This window comes from Falco peregrinus, chromosome 7 (genome assembly GCF_023634155.1).
Source record: "Falco peregrinus isolate bFalPer1 chromosome 7, bFalPer1.pri, whole genome shotgun sequence".
NCBI lineage: Eukaryota > Metazoa > Chordata > Aves > Falconiformes > Falconidae > Falco > Falco peregrinus.
In genome coordinates this window covers 80359114-80385917 of record NC_073727.1, presented here as the reverse complement: position 1 = coordinate 80385917, position 26804 = coordinate 80359114, and the positions used below count along the sequence as shown (strand labels likewise).

The 26804-nt window shown below is 43.2% G+C and overlaps 1 protein-coding gene across 1 annotated transcript in view; it reads right to left on the bottom strand.

Annotated features, from left to right (window-relative positions):
- The window catches only part of CD109 (CD109 molecule), an 81793-nt gene extending 61501 nt beyond the window's left edge, over positions 1-20292 (bottom strand). Inside the window, exons 1-3 of the mRNA XM_055811019.1 lie at positions 20092-20292; positions 19607-19767; positions 2797-2825 (exon numbers count right to left, since the gene is read on the bottom strand). Coding sequence (XP_055666994.1) covers positions 2797-2825; positions 19607-19767; positions 20092-20159 — 258 coding nt within the window. The 5' untranslated portion in view covers positions 20160-20292. The remainder of the gene's footprint in view (positions 1-2796; positions 2826-19606; positions 19768-20091) is intronic.
- Positions 20293-26804: the final 6512 nt, after the last annotated feature.

Below are 26804 nucleotides of genomic sequence, written 5' to 3'. Positions count from 1 at the left end.
CAGAGCTCCTAACTCAGACGCATCAGTTCATTTCCTAAATTTAGGTGGGCGGAATCCCAGCCGCGGAGGTTAAAACTCTTGAAGCAGAGCTGCTGCAGCACACGGCAATTTCACTCAAGCACAGCCTACACGGACAACGAAGGACCCCCAGGGACATCCCTGCCCAGATGCCTGCTTCTGTACTGCCGCGTGCTTAAGAGTGTCTCTTTGAAGAAGAAGGGTTTTAACACAATACACAGCTCGTTCCAACAAGTAGCCCTGCTAAAAAGCTTAAGAGTCACATGCTTCTGTTTGCAGTTACAACAGTAAATCTGGAGTAAAACCTCTGAAGTCAAGACAACTAAAACAGACAGGCTTGCATTTTTCAGCATAACATATGGAAACAAAGCACTCCTCTTACACTGGTAATGAAAATTACAGCTGTTAACTCACCAGGCACAGCACTTCAAAAGTATCCTACCAAGCTCCATAATGAAAGGCTGTCCTGCTGTCAAAACTAATTTTAAGAGCCCACAGTGAGGTAACAGAAATTCCCAAACAGGAAAAAATGTCACAGGATGACAAACGAAGGAGATGCAAATGTATCAAGTATTGTTTCCTTCTCTGTGTGTTTACCTATAAAGAGGAATCAACTCCAATGTCATCCCTCTCTGTTGACTCTGTTTTAGAAAACAAGCCAGGAAGGGGAAAAATAAACAGGCTCTTTTTTTCCACCCATAAGCAGGCGTATGATGACACAGGAAGAAGAGATTCCCCCTTTAAAATCTGGACTTATATAACTACATTTTAGGTGCAAAGGTCCACACTGAAATAGATCCTGCATTTTCTTCAACTGCAGGTTTTCGTATACACATTGCCAAGAACATATGATTCACATATTTCAACACTCTCCAAATTCCATGCCAAGTATTCTGGAATATATTAAATAGGAGGAAAACAGCCTTAGTTCCTGTATCTGTCAAATATTACCTAAAAATTGATTAATTTATGAATATTATCATTTATTAAAGAAGGTGTAGTCCTTAAAATGCAGACAGGATACCCTACAAGAAGTCCAGGAAACATTATAAATATTCAAAATCAAAATGGGGGGAAAACAGGTTGTTTTGTCTCATCATAGTGGTGAATTGTGCTCTTACAGCATTATTTTAACATACTTGCAAGGACTGTCTTTGATTTCTTTGTAAGTCTGTAAATGCCATTTAGAGACCTCATATATTTTTATGTATCTTTTTCCTATCATGAAAAATGATAGACAGGATGGTTTGCTCCCTTGATTTTTATACTTTTTGTATTTCAAAAGATCTTTCCTTCCTGCAACATGGTGGCAAAACTGCCTGTTGTACCTTTCTTGATGTAAAAGCCAGAGGCAATGAAGTTGCTATTGCCACAGAAGTGAATTAGGACAGCTGAGGTGCAAAGTAGCCCACCTTCGGGTTCACACATCTATACAAACAGAAACTGCATATTTCATACAATAATGGTTAACTGCTTACCTCAGCCCCACCAACTCCTTCTCTAAAGGGTTGTTTTTCAACCCAAATATGAGCAAGACAGCTTTTAACAGTAGGCAGTAGGAACCTAATGTGAAAATATTTTAGTCGATACATCCCCCAAGTGAACGGTATTACAGTCTCCATTCTGGGACTCCTAATGTAAGAGAGAAAAAAGCCATCGCACATACTTCTAACCACACCAGCCACCATCACGAGCACTTCAGACAAGGAAGCTACTGTTTCCTCTGGAAATGATGACAGCTGAAATCAGACACTCATTACCCACCTTCTGCTACCAGCCAAATAGACTTGGGGCAAAACATAAATCTACTGTGGCTATACGAATGAAAAAGCATCTGATTATTAAAAAGTGAGTCAGTTTTCATCACTTCAGATAGCGGAAAGAGAGGGAGGAAATCACCTCACTTAGTTTTAGGTGCTTTAACACTTTAAGACCTGGCCAGATTATATTAAGGAACTTGTTAATTTAATCTTTTTTTAAAAAAAAAAACAAAACCTGAATTTTGTTTGTTGATTTACAGTTTGTATAGATGCATTTCAACCTAGTAGTCTTCATAATGTTGAGCTGCTTATTATCACTGATTACCCATCAATCAAACATTTCCAGATTATTTCATCGGATATACAGTTTGAGATCAGAATTAAAACCCACTGGATTTAGGGATACTCAAGATTTCCAAGTGTTTAAAAAAATAAAGATTTTGGTAAAACTTTTTTTCTGACACAAATACATCATTTTCACAAATACATGGATCGGGTTTTCAAGATTATCATCCAGGATTATAAATTCAGGACTCATAGTGAACACACAATTCAGTATTACACATTTTATTGACCAATTAGCTTATTACGTACTTTCACTGAACATGCATTTCTGAATCCTTAAGAAGACTATATATAAATACATTTTTTTATTTTCGTATTTCTAAAGTATTGCTTTGCACAATTCTTTCAGCTCTTATCAGCCTTCATGGTGTGTCTGAGAGACGTAGGTATCTGCCAGTCAAAAAAAAATCCACAAAGTAAAGTTCTGTGTGCAAGTTTTATCAGCTTGTGCTGATGTTGGAAATTAGCTCCCACATACTGTAATTACTTCTAACAAGTTGCAGAGCACTTCATCTGAAAACTCCTTGGCTTCCTGATCAATAAATATGCTCATCTGAGAATGTGAAAAAGAGCTACAATCACATACAAAGTACATCATCTTATCGACACCAACTGAGGAAAAGTTAGAGAGTCAACAATTTATAAGGAAGGAGGAAAGGGAAGAAATACTTACTGCTGGAAGAACAAGAGTCCCAAAGGAATCTGAATGAAAAAGAAGAAATACCACACTGTCAGAAACCTTATAAAAACTTACCAAAACATCAGCATTATCAGGTTAATTAAAAGAGCAGTGCTGCTCCCCCGTTCCCACACTGCCCATAATCGCCATTGGACAACCGAATTACCTTGACGCACCTACTCTGCAGCTCAGGGCACATGGACTGTCCAGCCAACACACATGCAATGGCTGTGACCAGCTGGCGGCATGCACATGCTTACCGGCCAGCTGATAGCTGCCAAACACCGTCCGAACGTGAAACTAAAAAAATACACAGCCTACAGCAACTGCTGTATTAGTCAGTATTGACACAGTGTTTATACTTCATTCAGCCTCTCATTCCCTGCATTTACTCCTCCCAAGTCTGCCAAGGCCCCTGCCATCCACCACTGGGTTATGGGATATGCAGCCCACCTCCACAGATACATGAAGGACTACAAAGGAAGGCCGGCAGCTGGGGGAATCCCAGTAACACCCAGGCCCATCCCAGGGGAGCATTCAGCCCACCACACATCCACTGCCACAAGCCCAGAGGCACGCCAGCGGGGGGAACCCCAATGCCCCAGTCACAGACATGATCTCCCTACCATCAGGCTACCAGATTCAGCAAATCCCTAACAATCACCACTGTCCAAATTCCACTAAAAGAACCAGCCAGAGCAGAACAGCCCAGAAAAACTGAAATGCAGTGCTCTGCTTAAATAATGATCTGAGGGTGCCAGCAGTGTCCCAGCTGGGAGCTACCTAAACAAGGAGAGTACGGTACTGCTGTCCTTGAGAACTCCCCTCTCTGGTACTACTGCCCTAAGACCAAAGATCCCTGTGCTTCTGCAAAGAAGTTGCAGAATCAACTCCTTCACGTGTAAGAGAAACCCAGGATATTTTGTATTAATCTCTGGGGTTTAGTAGGCAACTACTTTTTGTAGTCATTTTTATCAAGATTGACAATTTTTCTAGAAGGAATAAACCAGAAAAAGACTACGTTGTTAGAGAAAGGGAATACAGCAAAAAAACTACCTTTAATCCTGGCTAATCCCTCTAGCATAACCTCCCACCTGGTGGTTTCACTGCTATGAAGCAAAGCCCGCAGCGCGGCAGTATGCCTGTGCTGAGCCATTACTTCTACAACAACCTAGAGCTGCTTCTTCACTGGGCACTGGCTCCCAGCTTCCCCTTCACCAGATAAATCCGCTCCACCCCTTCCTCCCTGATGTGGTTGATGGAAGATGTAGCTGCATACTGGAGCTCATACTTTAGCAGTCCTGCACATTAATTCTCTGTTTGGTGGGGGCTGACATCCATGTTCTCCACTTGAACATTTTCGTTTATATTCCCATAGACTGAAACACCTTCACAACCTATTCAAACCACTGCTCCACCTGAGTTATTATTTTCCATTGATTCTGCAGTTCACATAAAGACTCTATTTTTTAAAACCATGCACAAAATTTACCACCCTTAAGCAAAGAAGCACCCAGAATTAACCATACTCACGCATTACATCACCATGGGAATAAGTAACCAACATATTAATGTATGTGGGTCAATACAACTTATTATAACTATTTTAGTTAATGTGCCTTCAAATATTTTTAGAATCCAAATAAATGTGCTGTTACGCCTCTGGATATCATTACATCATGGAGCCATCAGTGCCACAGCTTTTATTTTAATTACATAAGTGAATAGAACAGGACTAGAATATTTCAGTTGGAAAGAACCTACAAAGATCAGCTAAATCCAACTGCCTGACCACTTCAGGGCTGCCCAAAAGTTAAAGCATGTTATTAAGGACATCGTCCAAATGCCTCCTAAACACTGACAGCCTTGGGGCATCAACCACCTCTCCAGGAACCATGTTCCACTGTTTGACCACGGTCTCAGTAAAAAATGCTTTCTAACGTCCAGTCTGAACCTCCCCTGGCACCGCTTTGTGGATTTTTGGGAATCCACATGTCCTATCACTGGATATCAGGGAGAAGAGATCAGCACCTCCCTCTGCACTTTGCCTCCTCAAGAAGCTGTTGAGAGCAATGAGGTCACCTTTCAGCCTCCTTTTCTCCAAACTAGACAAACCCAAAGTCCTCAGCCGCTCCTCATGGGACATTCCTTCCAGCCCTGCCATCAGCTTTGTTGCCCCCCTCTGGATGCATTTGAGGACCTTCACATCCTTCTTAAAATTGTAGGGCCCAGAACCATACACAGTACTCAAGTTGAGGACGTACCAATGCTAAATACATCGGGATAATCACCTCTATTGACCAGCTGGTTATGCTGTGTTTGATGTACCCCAGGATGTGGTTTGCCCTCTTGGCTGTCAGGGCACTCTGCTGACTCATATTGACTAATATTTTCTTTTGCCAATTCCATTCAGTTACTTTTTCATATCTCCTAAAAAGCTATGGGTTTATACCTGTCTTTTACTCATCTGTTTCATGGAGTAAGAAAAAAAAAAAAGTAAAAAGAGGAAAGAATTAATTTATTTTATGTCCTTCTTGATCCTGAACATAAAAGCATTCCATGATGAAACAATCACTTGACCTTTGATCTACAATAAATGTTAATTTTAAAAGGCAAGGAATTCTTTCCTTTGACAGTGACAAACAGAAGGAAGTCTTGATGGACTGAACACAGGTTGTCCTGGCTGCTGCACTAAAGGAAAGATCCCATCCAGCAGTACCATCTATTCAAATTATAACCTGGGTTAAGCCAAATGACTCGCATCCCACAGATGAAGTTTGTGGGTAGCACACCCCAACACTTCATTCTGGTATGCAAAAGCTTAGTGGGAATGGGTGGCATCAGGCCCTAAGCAACACAGTTCTTCCCATAACATGTTTATACCACTGTTAAAGCCACAATTATTTTCCTATCATCCCGCTCTTCACCCAAGAAGCAGCCCATGCAGTCGTTGACTCTGAGCAACGCTGCCAGCCTTTGAGGTTTTCCAGACAGGAGACTCAGGCAAAATACACACTTATTTTCTCAATAACCAGCAGCGAGGCATCCTGCCCTACTGCAGGGCGGCAGGGAGCCCCACACTCCACCAAGCTTGCTTGGCACACAGGGCTACATCTTGACCCGTGCCAATAGCCAACACACTAGCACACACGCACCACAAGGGCAGAGCATGGAAGGGGGCTGCTGCACATCGCCCTGCACAGCATCTAACAATTTCCAAAGCAACCTTACACATAACAGGGCAGGTACTTTGCAGCTTTCTCATCAGAGCAGGGCCCACTTGCCTCCACCTATTTTGAGAACCACTAGCACGCAAAAGACAGAAACCTTTAAGGTAGAAATACCAGGTTTCTTCTGTGTTCCCAGGCCTGGGAAACCTAACATCGGGTCTGAGCCAATATACAGCTGTGATGCAGAGGGGGAAGCAGTTGGGGAGGAGGGAGATTTAAATCACAGTCACATCTTCTTTGTGCAACTCGAAAAGCATTTGCCTTCTGAAGCAGTGTCATGAGTTACAGCCTCGCTGGCTGCCTTGATAAAGCCCAGAGAGCCACCTCATTCCCAACCAGTGAAAATCATAAAAGAGGCTCTGGGGCATGAGGTAATCTTCCAATTCATGTCACTACGTAATTATTTTGTTAGGAACTGAGCAGCCCAGGCAGATCCGAAACTCTTTGGCGTTGCTGTGAATTTCCGTGTCATGCAAGATTTTCCCATGTTCTCAGAGACTACCAAGTTGCAATGAATTCCCTGGAGCTCTGCTCAGCTACGCCCAGGGATGGCTTCAGATGTGCTCAAGTGAGAGCCGTAGGCAAAGTAGTTCCTTTATGCCAACACTGAATTGCTGAAATTCACCACATTTTTCTGTCTACTATATGAACTGAAGTTATATTTAATGATACAGCAATCTCAGGCTTATAAGCAGTTAACCATGCCCCAACAGCCAGCACAAGGCACTGCTCTGCTAGAAGCTCAGCTATCATGCAGCTGGACACTTTTACCCACCGTGCAGTGCATAACACTTCCACGTGGTTTATACACAACATCAGTCGAGTCCACTGTCCCCAGAAATGGCAACATCTGTCACCCTCCTTTGGCACATCCTTGCAAGGGACCCCTTCAGTTGTTAAATACACCTCTCAACAATTACAGGTGACGAACTCCAGGCAGTAGAAGTAGGTTTAGAAAGGATCCCAGAACAGCTCTGCCACCTGCACCAAGCATTGTGGACAACAAAATGTTTCCTCCCGATTCATCATTCCTGCTCTGTGCAGCAGCAGGCTAACCAGCACAACTGCAACAGGCCACTGAGGGGAAAGACCAAGGAAGAGCACGGGTCCCTGCTGCCGCAAGGGATTAGTTAAAGAAAACTCCCAGCTGGGAGCCATGCCCTAGCTGCGGGGGAAGGCAGGAAAAATTCAGTGGACCTTTCCAGGCTAATCTTGAGGAAAGTTAAAAAACAAACAACAAAAAAAAATCCCCACAGAAGTCACAGGGCCCCTCAAGAAAAAACATCCTTCCTCATCATTTACAAAATCATTTCTCTCACAGAATTCCTGAAGCTTGTACTGTATTTATTCAATAAATACTGCATTGAGGAAATACATGGTAATACTGCGGGAACAAACACCACGTTGTCCTGCCTCCTTTTCCTCAGAGTCCTTGGCATTTAGGACAGTCCAGCAGAAGAGAATCCAAAGGCCATGTAGACAGCAGTGGGAAATTAAATCATCATCTTAATGTACCCAGCCACCATGCCATTTTTTGGAGGTCTAATAGTACTGTTAACAGCAAAGCAAGCAGGAAAAAATTCTACAGAGCCAAATACATGCATATTTTTTTAGACTTATGAAGAGCTGTATAAACACTGCAGTCTTACGTTCTTCCCACTGCATGGGCCTGACCCAAACCAAGAAACGTATGCTACACTTTCATGAGCTGATACCACCAGCGCTAGGACTAGACATAAATGTTTCAGCTGCCACTCCCAAAAAAGGGCAGAGGTTCCAGAAAAATTACTGTATGGCTTGGCACAGTGAACTAGAGCTTGTGCCAACATAAATCAGCACAGCAGCACTTCAGTCTCTGATTTATACAAATTCAGGTCTTGACTCTATATTCTAGCTCATGTGGCAGGTATCACTACAGACTGTCTCACTTAACCTTTTCTACCTACATCCTCATTCCTTCTTAGTCTTGTGTAAGGATGTAAAAATGTAACTGGAATCACTTCAGATTGATTTACTGAAATGATGCTACGTCTTTCTTCTGGCAGCTGTGTTCACATAGCCATGCTTAGGAAATGTTTACAGAGAAGCATTTTCTCTGCAGTGGTAAATGGAATTTTTTCTACTGTGGAGTCTATTTAAAAAAACAACAGAGAAATAAAAAATAATGTTCTTCAATGTTCTTCCACATTTTTAGATCTTCTTCCCATCCCAACTATATACTTTTTTTGGTGTTTTTTTTTTTTTTTAAAAAAAAGAAAGCATAAATAACAAGGCCTAAACTGTCTATAGAGAGTGAAAATATTTTTTTCTTCACGAAAGGAGGCCTGCAAATCTGTTGAGTTCACAGGTTTTTTTAAACGTGTTACAATCCTCATCTATTATCCTAAAATTAGCACCCAAATTAGCACTGTTTAGTTACTCAAGTAGCTCAAAATACATAGTGTGAGCCACTGCTGTTAAGTTATGGCTACATTTGGGCCAGATAGAAGGAGGGGCAATACAGCACTCAAATGGATGCAATAGGGACTGCTAGTGACAGGCAGACATCCAAAGCCAAACAACGTCAACAGGCCTGTAGCAAAGGGGTATAATTCTCCACAAAGCCTTCTAAACCCTTCCTAAAACCCTCCCGCCTGCAGCACTATTTACACTGCCCTCCACAGCCACTCATTACCCTACTCCCTATCTCCACCACCCCTTATCCATTTCAGTCCTTTTGGCAATTTTGGAGGCTAAAAGCACTCAAAAATTATAAAGGGAGAGAGGCAGGGTAGCAACACTTACTATAAAGGCAGGCATAAAGAGACAGGAGGAATAATCTGAACTGGACCTGAATTTACCACCTGAGGGTCTGGTCAAGAGACTGCATTGCAGCTCTAGAAGACAGGAGAAAGGCAACATGCACAGACATTTTTGCAATTAAAGTCATGTTTTACCAAATTCTGCAGTTGCTAGCAACTTCTAGCTTTGGTCTACGGTGCAGACTGTAGGGATATTTTCCTGACAACCAGGACAAGTCATGACAAAAAAACCTTCTCCAGCTAATTCCAAAGGTTCTTCCCCAATATGCCTTTACTCCAAGGTCAGAAGAGTGGTGGAAACCCAACCACAGAAAGCACAACCAGAAACACTCATGGCCACAACAGAGGAGATACAGTTTTACCACAAGGCATGAAGACAAGGGCTGCTCCTCTGCCCCCTCACCATGGCATTCCCTACTTCACACAGCAAAGGAGTCGTGGTACCTCCCTGCTTGTACCTTTTACCTGTTCAGCCCTTCTTTCATCAGCACTGCCAGATCCACCCCTAAGAAATACCACCATCTTCCACCCCCTCAGACAGGCGGACACACGCTGCTGATGCTGGGTGACCTGTTGTTGCCCTGCCACATCCACGATCCCTTCCACAAACTAACACCAAGTTCCCTGCAGACTGGCCTTTATAATTTCTTTTTACACTTAGGTCATAATTCAGACATTTAATTCTCCACTTAAGTCTTCTAAAGTAAAACAACCAACTCTATGATTATACTACTATTATCACTTTGAGATGTGTGGTCAGACAGTAGCCAGCTGCAAGCAAGAACTCAATACTTAAAATGCTCTGTGGTTTATCTGAGGCACTGCATGATGCGTAGTAAAAAAAATGGCTTAATATTTCTAAAACTAAATCATCTCTTCAATCAGAGACCTTCTGACAGCTATCCAGCAGCTACCATCCCAGACACTTAAACACAAGTACAGGCTCTTTTCAACTTCTTCCCAAGATCAGCCTCTAAGAGACATCCATGGACTTTTTGTCATGTGCATGACATTATCACTGCTTATCATAACCAAATAACTATATTCCCATGAATTACAAATTTACAGCTGTTAGCAAGACAAGTTTTGAATACTACAGAGAAAACTTTCATGACATCAGATCCAATCTATGAAACTACATAGACGATTCTGAACAATCTCAGATTTAAGCCTGAGAAATTAATTTAGTTCACTTTGTTTTCCTTTAGTGACTGTACACAAACACACAAGCTCACAGGCACATGCACATCCTGCTTTCAAGGCGCTACTGGCCATCATTATTATCCATTCTGATGTCCATGAAATAAACACAGACAAAGCCACTATTGCTGCAATTTAAAGCAGCCAAAGTTTTTGTTCTGACTTAAAACATAGGGAAACCATACAAGGACAAAATGCAGCTAAGTCTGTCTATGCTAGAGATTTGGCAGTATCAGTATCACCCTCATTGCATCAATGGCTGCAGCTGGAGCAAAATTCCAAAGTGAAATCACCCATCAGACTCATTTACTGTAAATACATTATCCAGGAACTATTTAAGTTTCTCTTAAAGGAATGAAAGAAGGTTTGTTTTCATATTGGTTTTCTTCCATTTTCTGGAAAGCATTCAGAGTCTGAGATGAAATAGCCACATAACTTTTCTGAGATCACAAAATTATTTAGATATATAAAAATATTACCAGAGACTCCATTAATTGGTAAAAAAATTAATATATTTATATATTGAATGAATATAATTATACAAAATAAGCACCTGGATGTCACAACTGTACCTCCAGGAAGCTGGAGAAGTAGGGGAGAAGAGGTCTGTCACTCTGACCACATTTTCTACACACATACTTATTTGGACTGCAGTAAATCTAGGTGAACCAGCATCATTTCTTGCCATGTGCTATTCAACCCATGCAGATAGGATCTCAACTCTGCCTTCACAAACAGGTAGTTAGGGATAGCAGAGCATGGGAACCAGCAATGCTGCCAGTGCAGATAGTCCTAAGAGTCTCATGAAAAGAGAAGTCACCTGTGTGTGACTGCAGACCCATGAATTTCCCAGCTGCTTCTTGTCTCTGCAGGTACTTCTAGAACCCTCAGCACCTTAGTTTGGATGTCTTTCTAATTAGACACCAATAAGGACATCACCCTATACCCATCTGGAGATGCACTTTTAGCTCCCATCCCTTTCTCTTCAAAGCTACCTTTTTTGTACCTGAAGGGTAATAACCAGGTGCGTAGCACACTTCTCCTGACACTTTGCCACAATGCCTACCATCTTTCCTCCTGCTTTCCAGAACGTAGAAGAGTCCCAGGGTCAAATCAAAAGTCTGTTTAGCCCAAAGTACCATCTCCAACAATGGTCAAGGACAGACATCTGAACAGCATAAAAACAGAACAAGTACACAGTGACCCCTCCTTGGGTACTCTTTCCAGCCTATGCAATCTGGAGCTTGGGGCCTGACAAGCCAGAATTCGTGTTTTTATACTGGACCAGCCTTTGATGGACTTTTGCCTCACAAATTTGAGCAATCACATTTTCCATCCACAACATGTGGGACACAGTTCCACAATTTATTTCCACCTCATTAATCACAGATTCACAGAATGGTCAGGGTTGGAAGGGACCTCTGGAGATCAGCTAATCCAACCCCCGGCTAAAGCAGGTTCTCCTAGAGCAAGACTCACAGAGTCAAATCCAGGCAGGTTTTTAATTTCGCCAGGGAAGGAGATGCCACAGCCTCTCTGGGCAGCCTGTTCCAGTGCTCTGTCACCCTCAAAGTAAAGAACTTTTTCTTCATATTCAGATGGAACTGCCTGTGTTGCAGTTTGTGCCCGTTGCCCCTTGTCCTGTCACTGGGCATCACTAAGAAGAGCCCAGCCCTATCCTCTTGACGCTGGCCTTTAAGATATTAGTGGACATTGATCAGATCCCCTCTCAGTCTTCTCCTCTCCAGGCTACACAGGCCCAGCTCTCTCAGCCTTTCCTCAGAAGGGAGATGCTCCAGTCCCCTCATCACCTTGGTATCCCACCACTGGGCCCTGTGCAGCAGTTCCCTGTCTCTCCTGAACTGGGGAGCCCAGACCCGGACACAGCACTCCAGATAAGGCCTCACCAGGGCAGAGCAGAGGGGCAGGATCACCTCCCCCAACCTGCTGGCCACGCTGCTCCTAATGCACCCCAGGACACCGTTGCCCTTCCTGGCCACCAGGTCACACAGCTGGCTCGTGGGCAGCTTGCTGTCCACCAGAACCCCCAGGCCCTTCTCCGCAGAGCTGCCTTCCAGCAGGTCACCCCTGGCCTGTGCTGGTGCATGGGGTTGTCTCTCCCCAGGTGCAGGACCCTGCACTTGCCTGTGTTGAACTTGATGAGGTTCCTGTCTGCCCAGCTCTCGCTGAATGGCAGTGCAGGCTTCTGGGGTATCAGCCTCCTCCCAGCTTTGTACCATCAGCAAACGTGCTGAGGGCACACTCTGTCCCTTCAGCCAGGTCACTGATGAGTAAGTTGAACAGGACTGGACCCAGTACTGACCCCTGGGGAGCACCGCTGGCTACAGGCCCCCAGCTGGACTCTGCTGCTGATCACAACCCTCTGAGCTCTGCCATTCATCCAGTTCTCAACCCACCTCACTGTCCACTGAGCTTACCCATGCCTCTTCAGCTTATGTATGAGGCTCACCTTCTTTTGTCTGGTTTGAACTTGTCTTCTGATGGATTTCCTATCTTTCCCTCTGCTATCTCTGGAACATCTCCAGTTGGCTCACAGCCTCCATGAGGAATGTCCCAAATCAGGCACAGCATTCCCCAGGATGCCTAATTAGAGCTGTGAAGAGTACTAGAGTACTTACAGAAAATATTTCTGTGTATATACTTGAGTACAGCATTTGCCTTCTTTTTTGAGCACCACAGTATTACTTACAAGCTTCCACCTTCAAACCATCACCCACGCCCACCACACACACCCTTTTCTGCAGGACTGCTGCCTCACCTTTTTTCCCATCCAGTAAACACATGCTCTTTTATTCCTCAACAAGAGCAGAATTATGCAGTTCCCCTAGTGAATCATACTCCGGTTTTTCCCCTAATAATTTCCTGTATAGCCAAAATGAGTTTAAAATCTAATCCTTCCTCCCAGCATCCTTGCTGCTCCTTCACTGATCTAATAAACATTCTCCCCTTCTCATCCATGTCAGTCATACTGAACAATACAGTTTCAGGGCAACCCATTTCCAGTTTGAGAGTGAACCACTTTAGACCTACTTTGTGAATAGTATTTTCCATCCAGCCACAAACGTATTTAGCAAGAGTTCCATGCTGTCCCCGCTTCTCCAGCTGCCTTGTCAGCGTGCCACGCCAGACTATCAACAGCCCTACTAAAGTCAAAATATAACAATATCCCACTTCTTATCCACCTACAATCCCTGCCAGCCCATGGTGGAACACATTTTATTTGCAAGTTTTCAATCTCCCAGAACCCCTCTCTTCACTCATGTTCTCAAAACTTCACTAGCATTTCAAACAATTCCCTAAATATTCTACAGGTAATTTTATCAGGCCTAAACATCTACTTTACCAAATTACTCTTTAAACTGTTCCTCCCCTTTTGTTGCCTTAATTCTTAACCCTTTTCCATGGCAGTTAGTTGATCCTCTTAGTGAAGACTGAACACTTACTCCCTCTCAGCATCACTGACCTTTCTCATTAGAGTAGCAAGCCACATCCTTTGCTAGTTTTCTTGCTACCAATATGACATTTAAAAATCCTGCCTCATTATCCTTCACATTCTTTCCTACTCACGGTTTGGCCTTTCCAGCTTTGTCATTTCTTACCCATGCTACTCCTTTAAACTCTATCTTTGTAATCTGATCTCATTTTCAGTTTATACAAATGGGTTTCCTTTTATCTGATGTTTTTTGGCCCATGTTAAGATCGCGTTTAGTTACTTTATTTCTTACCCTTCTGCTATGTTAATCGTACTACCCCATTAATATGAATCCCTCAAGAGTGTTCTCCCTTTGCTTCCCTTCCTTCTTGTTTCTGATAACATCTTACCTTCCAATGCCCGTTGTTTATTGGCATCATTTCCCCCACCACCACTAAGTTCACAGCCTTTACTTTGTTTTTCCTCTCTTCTCCCATTCCTAAAAGCTGTAAAGCACCACCAGTTTACAGTAGCAACAGGAAACCCCACACTGGCACATGTAATATTCCCTCCTCTCTAAGAGTTGCCACACTACCACCATTTCTGATAGAAGTCAGTTATTCCACTCTTCTCAAGGTACTGTGAAACAGCCTACAGCGTCCAGTCCGCCACACTCTCCTTCGCTGAATATTGGTGAAGACCATGGTGAACAAACAACCTCATGCACAAACTTGTAAAACTTGAGCCACAGAAGGACTCTCCCTCAAATTTCAAACTGTATCCAATCAGTAAGAAAAAGTTCAACTACTGGATGAGCTTGATACTTCCATCTTTCTGCAAATTACTTAATGGCCCTGTTAGCAGGATAGATTCAACAAAAGGCACAGAAGCCTGTTGGTATTTTTTTTTTCTTATATGTACTCCAGCAATACAAAAGCCTGTACGAGAGGGTCCTCTTCTCTACTAGCTCCCTTGCCTCTGGATCCAGCCCAAATACCTCCTTGCCCAAAACTTTTCCTTCGGTCTAATTTTGCATAGGTTATCTGCCTGTGCTGACTGACAACTTATTTTTCATGAGGCACAGTTACACATGTGTTTGGAAGTGGAGGTTATGGACACAAAATCATGGGACTCATTCTCTCTTGCTGTTTGGCTTTTTAGGCATTGATGCAGAATTAGGCAGAAAGGAGCTGTCCCACTAAACTTCCAGAAAAATCCTTTACCCCACAGATTTTCAGCCTAGATTTTGTGGTCACTGACGAGTGAGTCATTTCATTCTGAAATAAGGTGCAGAAGCAACTCAAGGTTAACAAAACTGACTGGCATACTTAAGCCATTCATTCCCATTTGGCTGTTACTATATAACTTACTATCCCTAGTGCTTTTCGCCGTTTCACATACTAACATGGTCAGAACCATATTACTAAGTATGCAAAACATGCCTTCGGGTAAAAGCAGATTTTCCATTGTCTATACGGATGATCACTACAAGTCTGAGCTTGACAGACATTCTCACAAACTCTACCATGTTTCATAAATCTTAGCTGAGTATTTACCACGCTCTAGCTCAGTAACCTCTATTAACAAGTACATTTACTCCTCTCTAGAAGTACAAAAAGCAGTACAAATTAATTAACATGTACAAGTAATTTACGGGGAACCCAAACTATGCATGCTATTGTAAACCAGATTCTTCACTTCACAAAGTAGTTCTCACTCACTGTGCCTTAAATAAATTACGTTGTACCTTAAATACCCAAAGCTCTAACTAAATGTTATTCTTAAGAATTAAAAACATTCAGGCAGGTGGGTAAATGATGACAACTCATTACAAATGAAAGCTTTTTCTAAAACTAATTCGTTTTTTCAGCTTACATGTACTTACTTTTCCCAAACCATTCTAGCACCAACAAAGAAAACAGACTTTTCAGAAGCTCTCACAATTAAGGTATAAGGTTTCTCATACACTAACACACGCTGCAACGTCTAGGGAGCAAACCCTGTACAACACCACTTCTTGCCAATTCAAACTACATCTTTATTGATCAATGACTGGATAAATATGCATGGCAAGAGTCACTCTTCACTGTAATCACTGAAAATCAAGCCATTCATGCATAAAATTTAACTTGTCTGTCTGTTATTTCCATCTTTTTTGTTGTTGTTGATGACCCAGAAAACCCAACAGCTCAAATTGCACATAAGCCATTGTTATCTTCTGCAGTCAATTTCAATCAGGGTGAAGATCTTTCTGATACTTCATCTCCACAGAGAATGTGTCAAGGCTTGATACCGTGCACAGAAACAGCTTTAGTTAGTGCTTCGTGTTTTTCTGGAGACTGCTGCAAACAATGGAAACCTATTCTCCCCTGGTGACGCCCTGACTTATTTTTCTCGGTTGCACTTGCTCACACAAAGTTTACCTGTAGCAGCAACATCCTGCTTGCAGACATTCAGTTGGTCTGTGTTCACATTTAATCTAATTAACTTAATCCCTGTACCAAAACATTGGTCTTAATCTCCCTTGCTACAGTACGCTTGGATTCTGGAACATTGAGCCAAGCTCAAAACATCAGCACTTCCTTAAATGTATGTGCACGCACACTTTCTCCCTCACTCCAAAACATACAAACCAGCCACTTTATTAATAAATACATTATTCCCCTTTGTTATATGAGAAGCGTGATAAAGATGTGAACAAACCCCAACTGCTAAAGCCTTTCTCTAATGGACGATTTCCCAAGCATCACTCAGATATCAAAATTCTACTTCCAGTAACATTAAAACAGTGAATGTTTTATCAACCATCACAGGGCAAGCACTCTATTTCTTACATAAAGCGAGAGTTATATAAAGAAAAAATAACTATGCCTCTAATTCAGCAAGATCCTTTTACGGAACTAACTTGGAAATTCAGACCAGTACATGCACCATACTGAGCTGCTGCTGGAGAACCAGAGCACTTAACTTTAAGCAACTGCAGATGCACTTTGCCAGACAGGTATGTTATAGCGCTTACGCTTAGGTACTCAGCTGAACTCAGCCTGCAAGAGTAAACAGCACTAATAAAAACAGTGTCTTTCAGACTGTCCCCAGCATATCTGTCCCCAGCATCCAATTCCCAGCTCTGCACCCATCTCATTTCCATCAGCACAAATGTTGCACACTGAACCAGGGAACCTGTCTGCCTAAAAAAATATTCAACAAAATAAAAACTTTAATTTCAGTCAGATCAGTTTCTTAACTCAGTTAATCCCCTGCTTTTGCCGTCACCATGCAAGGAAAAATACAGAGCATAACTGAGCCAGCTTAGGCAGCAGTGCCACTAAATTTGCAGCCTAACCAAGGTAGGTGATCAGTTCCAGCTTCCTGGATATTCAGCATGTCAACATCTTCAGCTACACTATGCCTCTCTTAATACTTACTCTGCATAGACACATGGCAATGAAAGTCATCAAATTCATGTGTACCGCAGGAACAGTAATACCACTGTATTAGCCACCCTGTGTAACCCAATGGGCCCAAATGACAGATAAAGCAACATTTTCTGGGCACTAATATATGCACCAATGATGTCATTTAAAGAAGATTTTGTGTGCCTGGAGATATATTTGGGTTTTTTTCCTTCAACTGCAACAGCTGGCCTAATAAAACTTCCCCCAGTCGTCCTTCAGTCACATTCTTAGACTAACACAGTTACAACAGTATTGTTACATATTTTATCTTAAAGTTGTTTTGTGAGGTGAAGAATTTAAAGCTTTAGAATCTTACCCTGACAAACTGCTTTCTCTCTGGGTAACTCTATTCACAACTGATCCACTTGTGTAGCACCTTCAGATACGTGCCTTCAACACTGCCTCCTCTGTTACAGGGCAGTTCCCTTGCCCCTGGCCCATAACAGTTTTGCCTACATAGTTATTCACAGAGAACAAATGACTAACAAATTATATAACTTGACTTTAACGAATGAACGGCCACATCCCAAATTTTAAGATCTTTGCAAGAGGAAATACACTGCATGCTCAGCACCTTTTTTTTTTTTTTTAGGTTCCATTTATCAAGTAAAAAAGCATGGAAAATTCAAATATATATTTAAAATATATTCTGCTTTTTCCTCACTGTATCCAGCCTGATACAGTGTCACACCTATGCCTGATCACCCAGCATTCCCTCTGACTTCAGCAACTCACAGCGTCAAGCATCGTTCTGTGTGCTGTGCAGATACGGACATCCAAATATTTTCACATGCTTGGAATTACCAGTCACTTGTCTGATTTTTAATGTTGAAAAGGACAACAGACAGGTTGAAACCCATGCAAGTCTCACTGAACTTGATGTTAAGCAGAACAGAAGCAGGAAATAAAAGCCATATAGTTAGAAGAAGAAAAGGGGAAGACAGTTTTTCTTGTAAAAACAATGAATCAGTTGGTTTGGGTTTGGTTTTTTTGGTTTTGTATCAAAATATTGCCAGGAAAGGTCTGAAGAAGAGTTGTGAACTTAAAAAGGCAAGCTCGCTACTAACAGCGTAATAAATACATTGAAGTTATTTTCTCCACAGAATATGAATGCTCCTTTGTCCAATGCTGAATCCTCTGCTATGTCTAATCCAATAGGCTTGCTCTATTTTTGAATAAGCAAAATCTAAATATGCTATATAGTGTGTTATGGAGACTTAAGATGAAGGACCGTAGTAGGCATGGCAGCCAGTCTGGTTTACTTGCATGAAGATTTTAGATGCTAGCAAACCTGTCCTCCTAAAGTACTTGCCTTAGGCATACATCACAACAACCATTAGTATTACATTTGGATGCTAACAGATCAGGTGTCTAAATATGATTTAAATAAGGAATGAAAATTTAGATGATTCTTTTTTTATCAGCCTTACCACTACAGGAAATTTACCTCGGGTTTATCCTTTTACACTGGCTGCTGGAGGACACAGAGCTGGAAACAATATAAAATTAGAGTGGATAAACAATACCCAACTTGAAGTATAACCTGCCAATGCATAGTTCTGGCGAACTTTTTCTGAATATTTGAAATAGCAAGAAGGGGGTTGATCAGATATGCTTTTCTGCATCACGAGGCCATGAATTCCTCAATCTGGTCAAATGCACTTCACCACACTCAAAATTTCAGTCTTTTCTACAGGTTGTGAAGGGAGGCGGCCTTTCATGAAGGCTTTGAAATGAAGGTGTGATGTTTCCAATTAAGGTATCTACATTATAAGACATTAACAGAAAAATTAGTTGACACTAACAAGAAGAGAGTGCATTACAGCAGGGTAGTTTTTTTCTAGGACTTCATATTGCCCCCAGACTCTCTACTTACAACAAGTAAAAAGCTAGAGTTTGGGCATCATTTATATTGCCTCACACTAAGAACAGTCTGAAAGCTGGATTATCCAGACAAAATATTTTCTTTCTCATGAGGGAAAATCTCAGGCAGGGCATCTCTGTGCTTCTGTTCCCAGCTGGCCTTTATGCAATTAACTGCCACCACATCTTCTATTGCTGCCCGGGGCATAAATTAAATCAGCCTGCTCTCAGGGGTATTTATCTTCAGTCCTCAACCTGTCCCACGATCCAGTTCTTGATCCTTAAAAATTTCTGTTTCCGCAAATGCACAGAGCTTCCAAGTAATGGTGTCTGACACAGTCATCTCCCCTATCCTCCTCAGATTCTCCCTTTCCTAGGGCATGAGAAGCAGCCATCTCCAGATACTGTATCACCTTGTTTGTTCCACCCCTACCATTATCCTGTTTGCTTCCACCTTGCACCCTAACAACAAGCCTACCAGTGAGGACCTCTTCTTCTACTTGTTCTTCATCCCACCACATTGACCAGAGTACTTCCTGGCTTCTCAGAAATCCTATATCCATCACACTTTGCTACTATTGGATTATTTTCAGAGTTTACAATGAGTTGGCACACCCATGCAACTACTCACTACCCAGCTCAGTCACCCACCCGCACACAGAACCAGCAGAGCACAGGATTGTTTTCTCTTAAGTGGCCCCTACTCGGTAAAATAAAAGCTCCTATTTTAGTACCATTTAGAAGCCGGGATATTTTGGGAGCAACAGACTATTGTGGGAGAAAGCAAGTCTAAATCCTTCCAGGCCAACTCCGTTCTCTTACCTTTCTCAAAGACCATCTCCCTGCTCAAGATGGTCTCGTTATCTCTGATCACTTCTCCCCTGACGGTGACCTGTGCTGGGCTGTCCGGCAGCAGAGCCACCCCGACAGTCATGTTTGCTCCAGGCCTGATGTTCCAGGGAGCCGCCACCAGGAATGCAGGTCTGGAAAATCCAAACGGGCAGAGGGAGAAAGGGCAGGGAGTGAAACACAATCCCAAAAAAAGTAACAGCGTCCGCACAAGAACGCACGGCGCAAGTTGCAAAGCCCTCCCGTTGCGCTCCGCCGCGGCGGCTGGAGGCGATGCTCGCTCAGCGGGCGCTGGCGTGCGGGACGGGGAGAAGGCAGCGCTGCTCCGCGCAGCTGCCCGCCGGCCGCCGGCACCCCCGGGGAAGCGCCCCCGCCCGCGCAGCCTGCGCGCCGGGCAGCATGAGGAGGCGCGGCGCCCCGCGCACCCGCCCGGCCCCGGCTCGCCCGGCCCCACGTACCCGGCCGCCGCGGAGCTGCAGAGGAGCAGGAGCAGGAGGCGGCGGACAGCGCCGCGGGCCCCCGCCATCGCGCTCGGTGCGCGCTGCCCCGCGGCCGCGCTGCCCGCAGCCCTGGGCCCGCCCCTGTGCGCGGCGCCGGCGCCGGGCGGGGGCGGGAAGGGAGAGGCCGGCGCTGCCCCCGCGCCAGGCGCGCTCCGGCGGCCGCAGCCGCACCAGCCCCGCGGGGCGTTCCCGAGGCCGGCCCGGCGGGGGCGGGGGGCCGGCGGCACGGCGGGGGGAGGACGAGCGCGCTTCTGTCCCATGGGTGCGGTTCTGCCCCCCGCAGCCCTCGCGCCCCGCGCCCTGGGGCAGATGCCGCGGGGGAGCGGGTGGCGTTCTCAGCCGAACGCGCCACCCCAGCAGATGAACCCCCAGCGTAACGCCGCCCGCCCGCGGCACCGAGCGCAGCGGCAGCCCGCGGTGTCGGGAGCGCCCGCTTATCCCCGCGGCTTTGCACCGCAGAGACTGGGAGAGGCTTGGAGAGCCCCCCGAGGCGCGCTGGCACGGGGCTCAGGCTCGCAGGCAAACCGGCAACAGTTCTGGGTCTGAACAGGGACAACGATGCTGGCAGAAATTCCAGGAGCCTCGTAGCTACTCAAACGTGAACCGGTTGGTAATGTAGCTCTGCCTGGACTGGCCTCCGTGCCCAGTATCTGCGAAATAAGGTCATGTCTGCATACGCGTCTTAACCCACTTTCAGAATCCAAAACGTGCACTGAAGCAGCTTGGGTGACATTTTGCTCCTTTAGCATCTTCATGCTGCGTGGAGTGCGCACACCTAACAATGTTTTGATTCATCTGAATTCTCTCATCCCTGCGCAAGTCTAATACATTTAGAAATGCCACCCAGTTCTTGAAGTCTGCCTCTTCAGAAGCGCTGGGCTGGCATCCTCTGCACTGTGTTACAAAATACGGTCAGTTGTAGCGCTGAAAAGGAGCAGCATATTTCGTTCCTCTGAAAACCAGGTACGAACAGTAAATGCACACTGTGCTCCAACAGTACCCCAGGCAGTCATGCAGTCTTTTCACATCTTTTAAATCCGCTTTTCTAAGTTTTCATACCTCTGCTGATTCTTTTTGGGGCACCAGTCTCTGCAGTGACAGGAGAGGGTGCCATCTCTGTAGGCTAGGGACGGGGTGATACTACAGCAACCACAGCTGATGCCTGGAAGGTCAGTCTTGGCAGCTCCTCACCTGCAAAAAGTGCACGATGAGGCAGTGTTTGGGAGATGTTTGCTGTTATTTGTAAGTCCTTAACTTGTGGTTTGTGAGAAACAGGCAGGGAAGATGAACAGTCAATGCCGCTCCTTTTCTTGGAGATGGTGGGAAGAAGCGCTTACAGGTAGTGCTGTATCCCAAGCACCCCAGCCCGGAATGGTGAAGTTACTCTCACAATACACATTTCTCCAGTCTCTGGCACTGAGCCCAGCTGGCACTCCAGCATACCTATCGATACTGATCAGCTCTCTTAGTCTCCGAAACAAGGTGGCCACATCCAAACTTCCTATTGGGTGTGGCCCATGCTAACCCCCAAACCGCACCGTGACCTGGTGAAGAGAGCACTTGCTGGCCAGGGCAAAGCCAAAGTCAACCTGAGGGTAGAGACAACCAGCCTCTAGTCCCAAGATCATTTGCTGGCACTGTTTTAATTCATTAGCATGGATGTAGCCCAAAAGTCCATTAGTGAAAGTCCTTGCAAATGTCACAGATTTTGCCCAGTTGTGCGACAGTATTCGCACACATATCCCATCTTCCCTTTACTTTCCTAAGGGCTTGGTATTTAAAGATACTTTTGTATATGTTTTTGATCTTTCCTTCTACAGAAACACCAATAAAGGAATCCTACAACAGAAAGTAAGAGAAGAAATGGATTATTAATACTAGGATTTCATCTGTCCTGGATAGATTTATCACTAATAAAAAAATGGATAAGCAGAAATTAAGCGTTAGATGCCATGCCATAACAACATGCAAGCTCCATTTCTTACAGGTATATTCATGTACTCAGAGACAGGTCAAATTAATGGAGGATAGTCCTACTGCTTGGAGATCTCAAGCCCTGAATCCTCTGAACATATCCCATTTATTCCCTTGCTAATCCAGCATGGAGTTTCCTCTGCTGGATTTATACCACCCTCTGATTCCCTCTGCCTTGTCAGAAGACCCTTGAAGACCCTTTTCATTATTTCATTTCCAAATAGGATATACTGCTCTGTAGGTACATGTAGAAGGTTTTCATGGTTAAACATATAATTTAGGAATCAAATATGGTATGCAAGGATTCAGTAAGTTCCCAGTTAGCAGGAAACTTAAATACATAATAGCTCACTTCAGACACAATTTTAAGAGTCACATCTTACCAGCATCTAAACAAGACTTGATTTTCAAAAGTGCTCTGCAGCTGCTGATTTTCATTGTAACATAAGCTGTGATTTCCCCAAAACACCACTTCAACTCCTACATTCTTTTACCAAATGTGGTCCTTCTTTGGTGACCGAATGATACTAAATACTGTACCTGGACTGGGAGTAGTTATATTGTGTGATGGTTCCCATGAACCCCAGGAGCTCCCTCTCCCATTCTCCACTCAGCACCTCACAGCTCTGCAGCCCGCAGCCCTCCCGACACTACCCGGCAGCCTGTGCCGTACAGTTCTTTCTGGAGAGAGGTTTACTTCTAACACGGCTCATGTCAGTGGCCCCGTTTGCAACACAGCCCCACAGGTGGCTATCAGCACAGTATGTAGATGGGAAACTGTGGAGCATGGGCAGATATGAGGTAAAACAAGGACATTTTAAGCCAACTTCAGCCCTACAGCCAGTGTAAACGATAACTACACCATGTATCTCAATCTTCCTCTGCACATTCCTCTGCACACAGAGAATAAAAATGATTCAGGAGTAACTGGAAAATAAACACAGTTATAGAGAATTGGGCTAAGTTGGTATCCTATTCACACTCTCTAAGTGTTAAACTATTTGTTCTGTTGGACTTTATCATGCAGCCTTGCTGATTACAGGACTGTTTCATACCCTCGCGCTTATTTTAACTGCTCATTTCCATTTACAGTTGTCTACACTAAGGTTTTGTTAGGCAGTTACATGTCACTCTTTAGTTTTATCTAGGTCAGACTGGTAACTCAAAAAAGTTTGTGTTACATTTGTCAAATTTAAACTTAGGGGTGCCTAGGTTTGAAAAACTTTTGCACACCCACCAGCTTCTGTTATAGGGCACAAAACATCCTCAGCTAAAGAATACCTGTCCGTCCAGAACAGGCAGAAGAAACAGATTACATTAGTCCTACGAAACTGCTAGGAGATCTGTGTTTAACAAAACAAAAGACCTTAGCTGCACATCCTTTTCAAGACTATAGAAACAACCATTTGGCAGTGTCTAGACCTAAGCAGGTTTTCAATGTCTGGCTCTGACAAACACCTGAGAGACTTGTGCACAAAACTTGAAGTAGGGAACTGCACAGCAGCTTACTGAGATCACCGTGTGAGGGAAATTTGTTTTGGACCCGACTCCTGCATATTAGGAATAATTTTGAAACAGTATAACCTAACATGAAAGGTTTTAATAATCTTCAACTGCTCCAAGCCGGTAGAGTGGATACTCTGGAGACACAATTTGGGAGGTAAAACAGGTTGTTGTTGTGCTCGGCACGCCAACCAGGGAAGCTAGCTGAAAAAATTTCTCTGTTCAATTTTCACATTTGGGAGTTAAGCAAGCATTACCAGGCTCAAGTTTTACACCCATCTGTGATATGTCACCATAATGAAAATTCCACTTTTACCACCTTCACTGGTCCCTCAGGAACCTAATTTTGCTAATCTTTCATGGTTTCTTACAAACAGAGCCTGTAAAGGCTGTGAAAGTCATTGACAGCACTGGCTATGTCTCAGGCAGCTAACAGCTATACTGTTGTCGGTTTCTATACAACTCAGTTTAAGTCTAGCTCGAATATATGTACCTATATCAGCTGAAATCACACCTTTGAGTTGCAGCCTAGGTATACTCTAAATAAAAATGTGTTTAAGTAAATACAGAAAACCAGACTGGTTCCTTAATGAGCCTTGGTAAATAAGGATTGCAGCACCTAGCAAGCTCTACTAACAGTATGAAGACTGGCTGGAAATAAACCCATGCTCAGCAAGGTCTGCTTTTCTCTAATATCACGTGGAGAAAGGAGTACTGTTTGGTTAATGTAAAAACCTAAGCACTACAGTACTTAAAATACTGGAGGAAATTTCAACAAAATTACGACAGCGGGGACCTGAATGGTCAATGCCCTGTCCTGTGTTTAGCATTAGACAGTGGACTTGGCTGGTCAGACATTCATCTGGATTCAGCAGGCATTCAACCAGATCGTGGTGCAAACAAAGAATGTTTCCATGAAATGAGGCAAACACAGGGAAATCTGAACACCTATGCTATGTGGAAATTTGAACCAGAAGATCACTATAGTCTCTTCCAGGACAATATTCTGTATTTCCAAAAGCTTAGCTGGTTGTCTTATGCATCACTGAACTCAAGGTCTGCAACTAAGCTCATTTAGGGGATGGGTAAATCTTTTAATTAATCTCAATAGGCCTTGGATCAGGTCCTAGCAGAAACTGTGATTCAGCAGCTTGTGGAATTAGGAAGGAAGCAAAAGTCTGTTTTATCACTCACAGTGAGTAGACAAGAATTATACCAAACACTAAAAATAGGTGAGTGGAAGATCATTCCATGGTAGCAGGAGGGCACATTCCTTGCTTGGACGTAAGCCTGAAGAAGTTGCATTTGCTGGAAAGTACTGACAGGAGCATAGGATATAAACCTCTCTCAAAAGTGCTCGGTAATAACACCTCTGACGCTGGTTCTGATGATGGAATGTGCCAAAATGCTTTACGCTATGCTGGTGAAGGGTGTGCCATGCACTGAAACTTGCCTTGAGCTATCACGGTAGAATTTCATGAAAATCTGGTCTGCACTGATATTAAGAGCTTTTTTCCTAGTACCTGAAGACATCTCTCTTAATAAATAATGTTATTTGCAAATTCTTTTCCAACTTGAACCGTTACTCCAGGCACAGTGGGTAGGATTCACTTCGTCAAATGTGGACTCTGCACTTGTCTACAGCTAGTTATACACATTCGCTGGATAGACAATGGAGTGAACTATGAACTTTTCACACCACGTTTATATGACTCCTTAAGAAACCAACATTTGAATGAGCCTTCTAAATGAATCAAGAGAATCCCATCCTAAAAATACCAATTTCTGTTAAACATCTAAATAGGGAGTCAAGACAAGTAATTCAAATATATCTTGTTATCTGCAGAGCATGTAAGATGACTGTAGATTAAGTGTCCTCCTGGAGTATTCAGTGAATCAAACCTAAAGACAGACATTAATTTTGACAAGCTTTGGATCGGGGCCTGTTTGAAAGTATAAGATTTTGTTTCTATTTGTTCAAAGCCTGGTATAAGAAGAAGCAATGTCCAAATAAGCAAAAAGCTTCTTCTTTGTTAATATAGCATAAAAAAAGGTTATTGTCTTGGAATTATATGCTTATATTTTCACAATATTTTAATTGTTATTATTAAAATACCTGTACATATTTTAACCATACCCATAAAAATTAATGGTGATCAAATCTGTAAATACTGTTTTATGGCATTGTATGCAATACTGTATTCATGCTTTGAAATACCCCAACAAAGCAAAGCACTGTCTTTTAAGAAACACATCAAATGTAGGACAGCATTGTTAAGACTTTACGAGGTTTTGAGAGATTCACTTTTTGAAACGAGATTCAGAAAGGGAATTAAAGAAGGAATTACATAATGATACTATGGGAGATGTGAAAGTCTGAGGAGCAAATCTACAAATGATACACCTAGGAGTTCCCCTACAGTAAAGATAATCCTCTGACCAAGTTCCCTGGCCTTACAGCCCTTTTGAACTGATGGAGCAGTGCAGAAGGACCATAATGGAATGAAAATGAGGACCTTGCCCCCTGTTTTTCCCAGAACAATAGCTCTTGGCAGTTGATGGATCTCACAGAACTATAATGAATTGCTGTGGAATGACCCTGTGTTCTAGTTTCTGATGTGCTGAAGGTCCTCCAAAGTGCAAGTAAATGCGGTATCCAGAACAGGTTTTTATGTGTAGCTGAATTTTTAGATTTCCTCTGTGGGCATCCTCAAAGCAGACTCTTGGCTTTACAGAAATCGATGGCACTGAAATCATTGTCTTCAGTGAGGTCAGGACTCAAAACTGTATTCTCTACTTTTTTCAAATCTCTGTAACTTTGATACAAAAAACCTGAGTTTTCTTGCATTATTTGCTGCATTTAGCCCCTTAACTTTGATTGATACACTGTATCTTACCTGATACATATGAGCAGAACATTTAGGAAGCAAGTTCATGTAATGCCTTTATTGCAAAGTTGAAGTCATGCCTTAATTCTGTTTTAGCATTTTTCACTGATTGTAAAATGTTCAATCATAACAGTAGGGGCTCGTTGAAACATGTACAAACATGCTGTTTTTATGAAACTGAGACAAGTTAAACTTTTTTACAAATGATGACAGGTTGTCCTCAAAAATCTGTTTTCCTATGGCAGTATTTTTCACAATTGTGTATGATGAAATTCCATTTACCAAGCTTCATTAATCACTTTATAT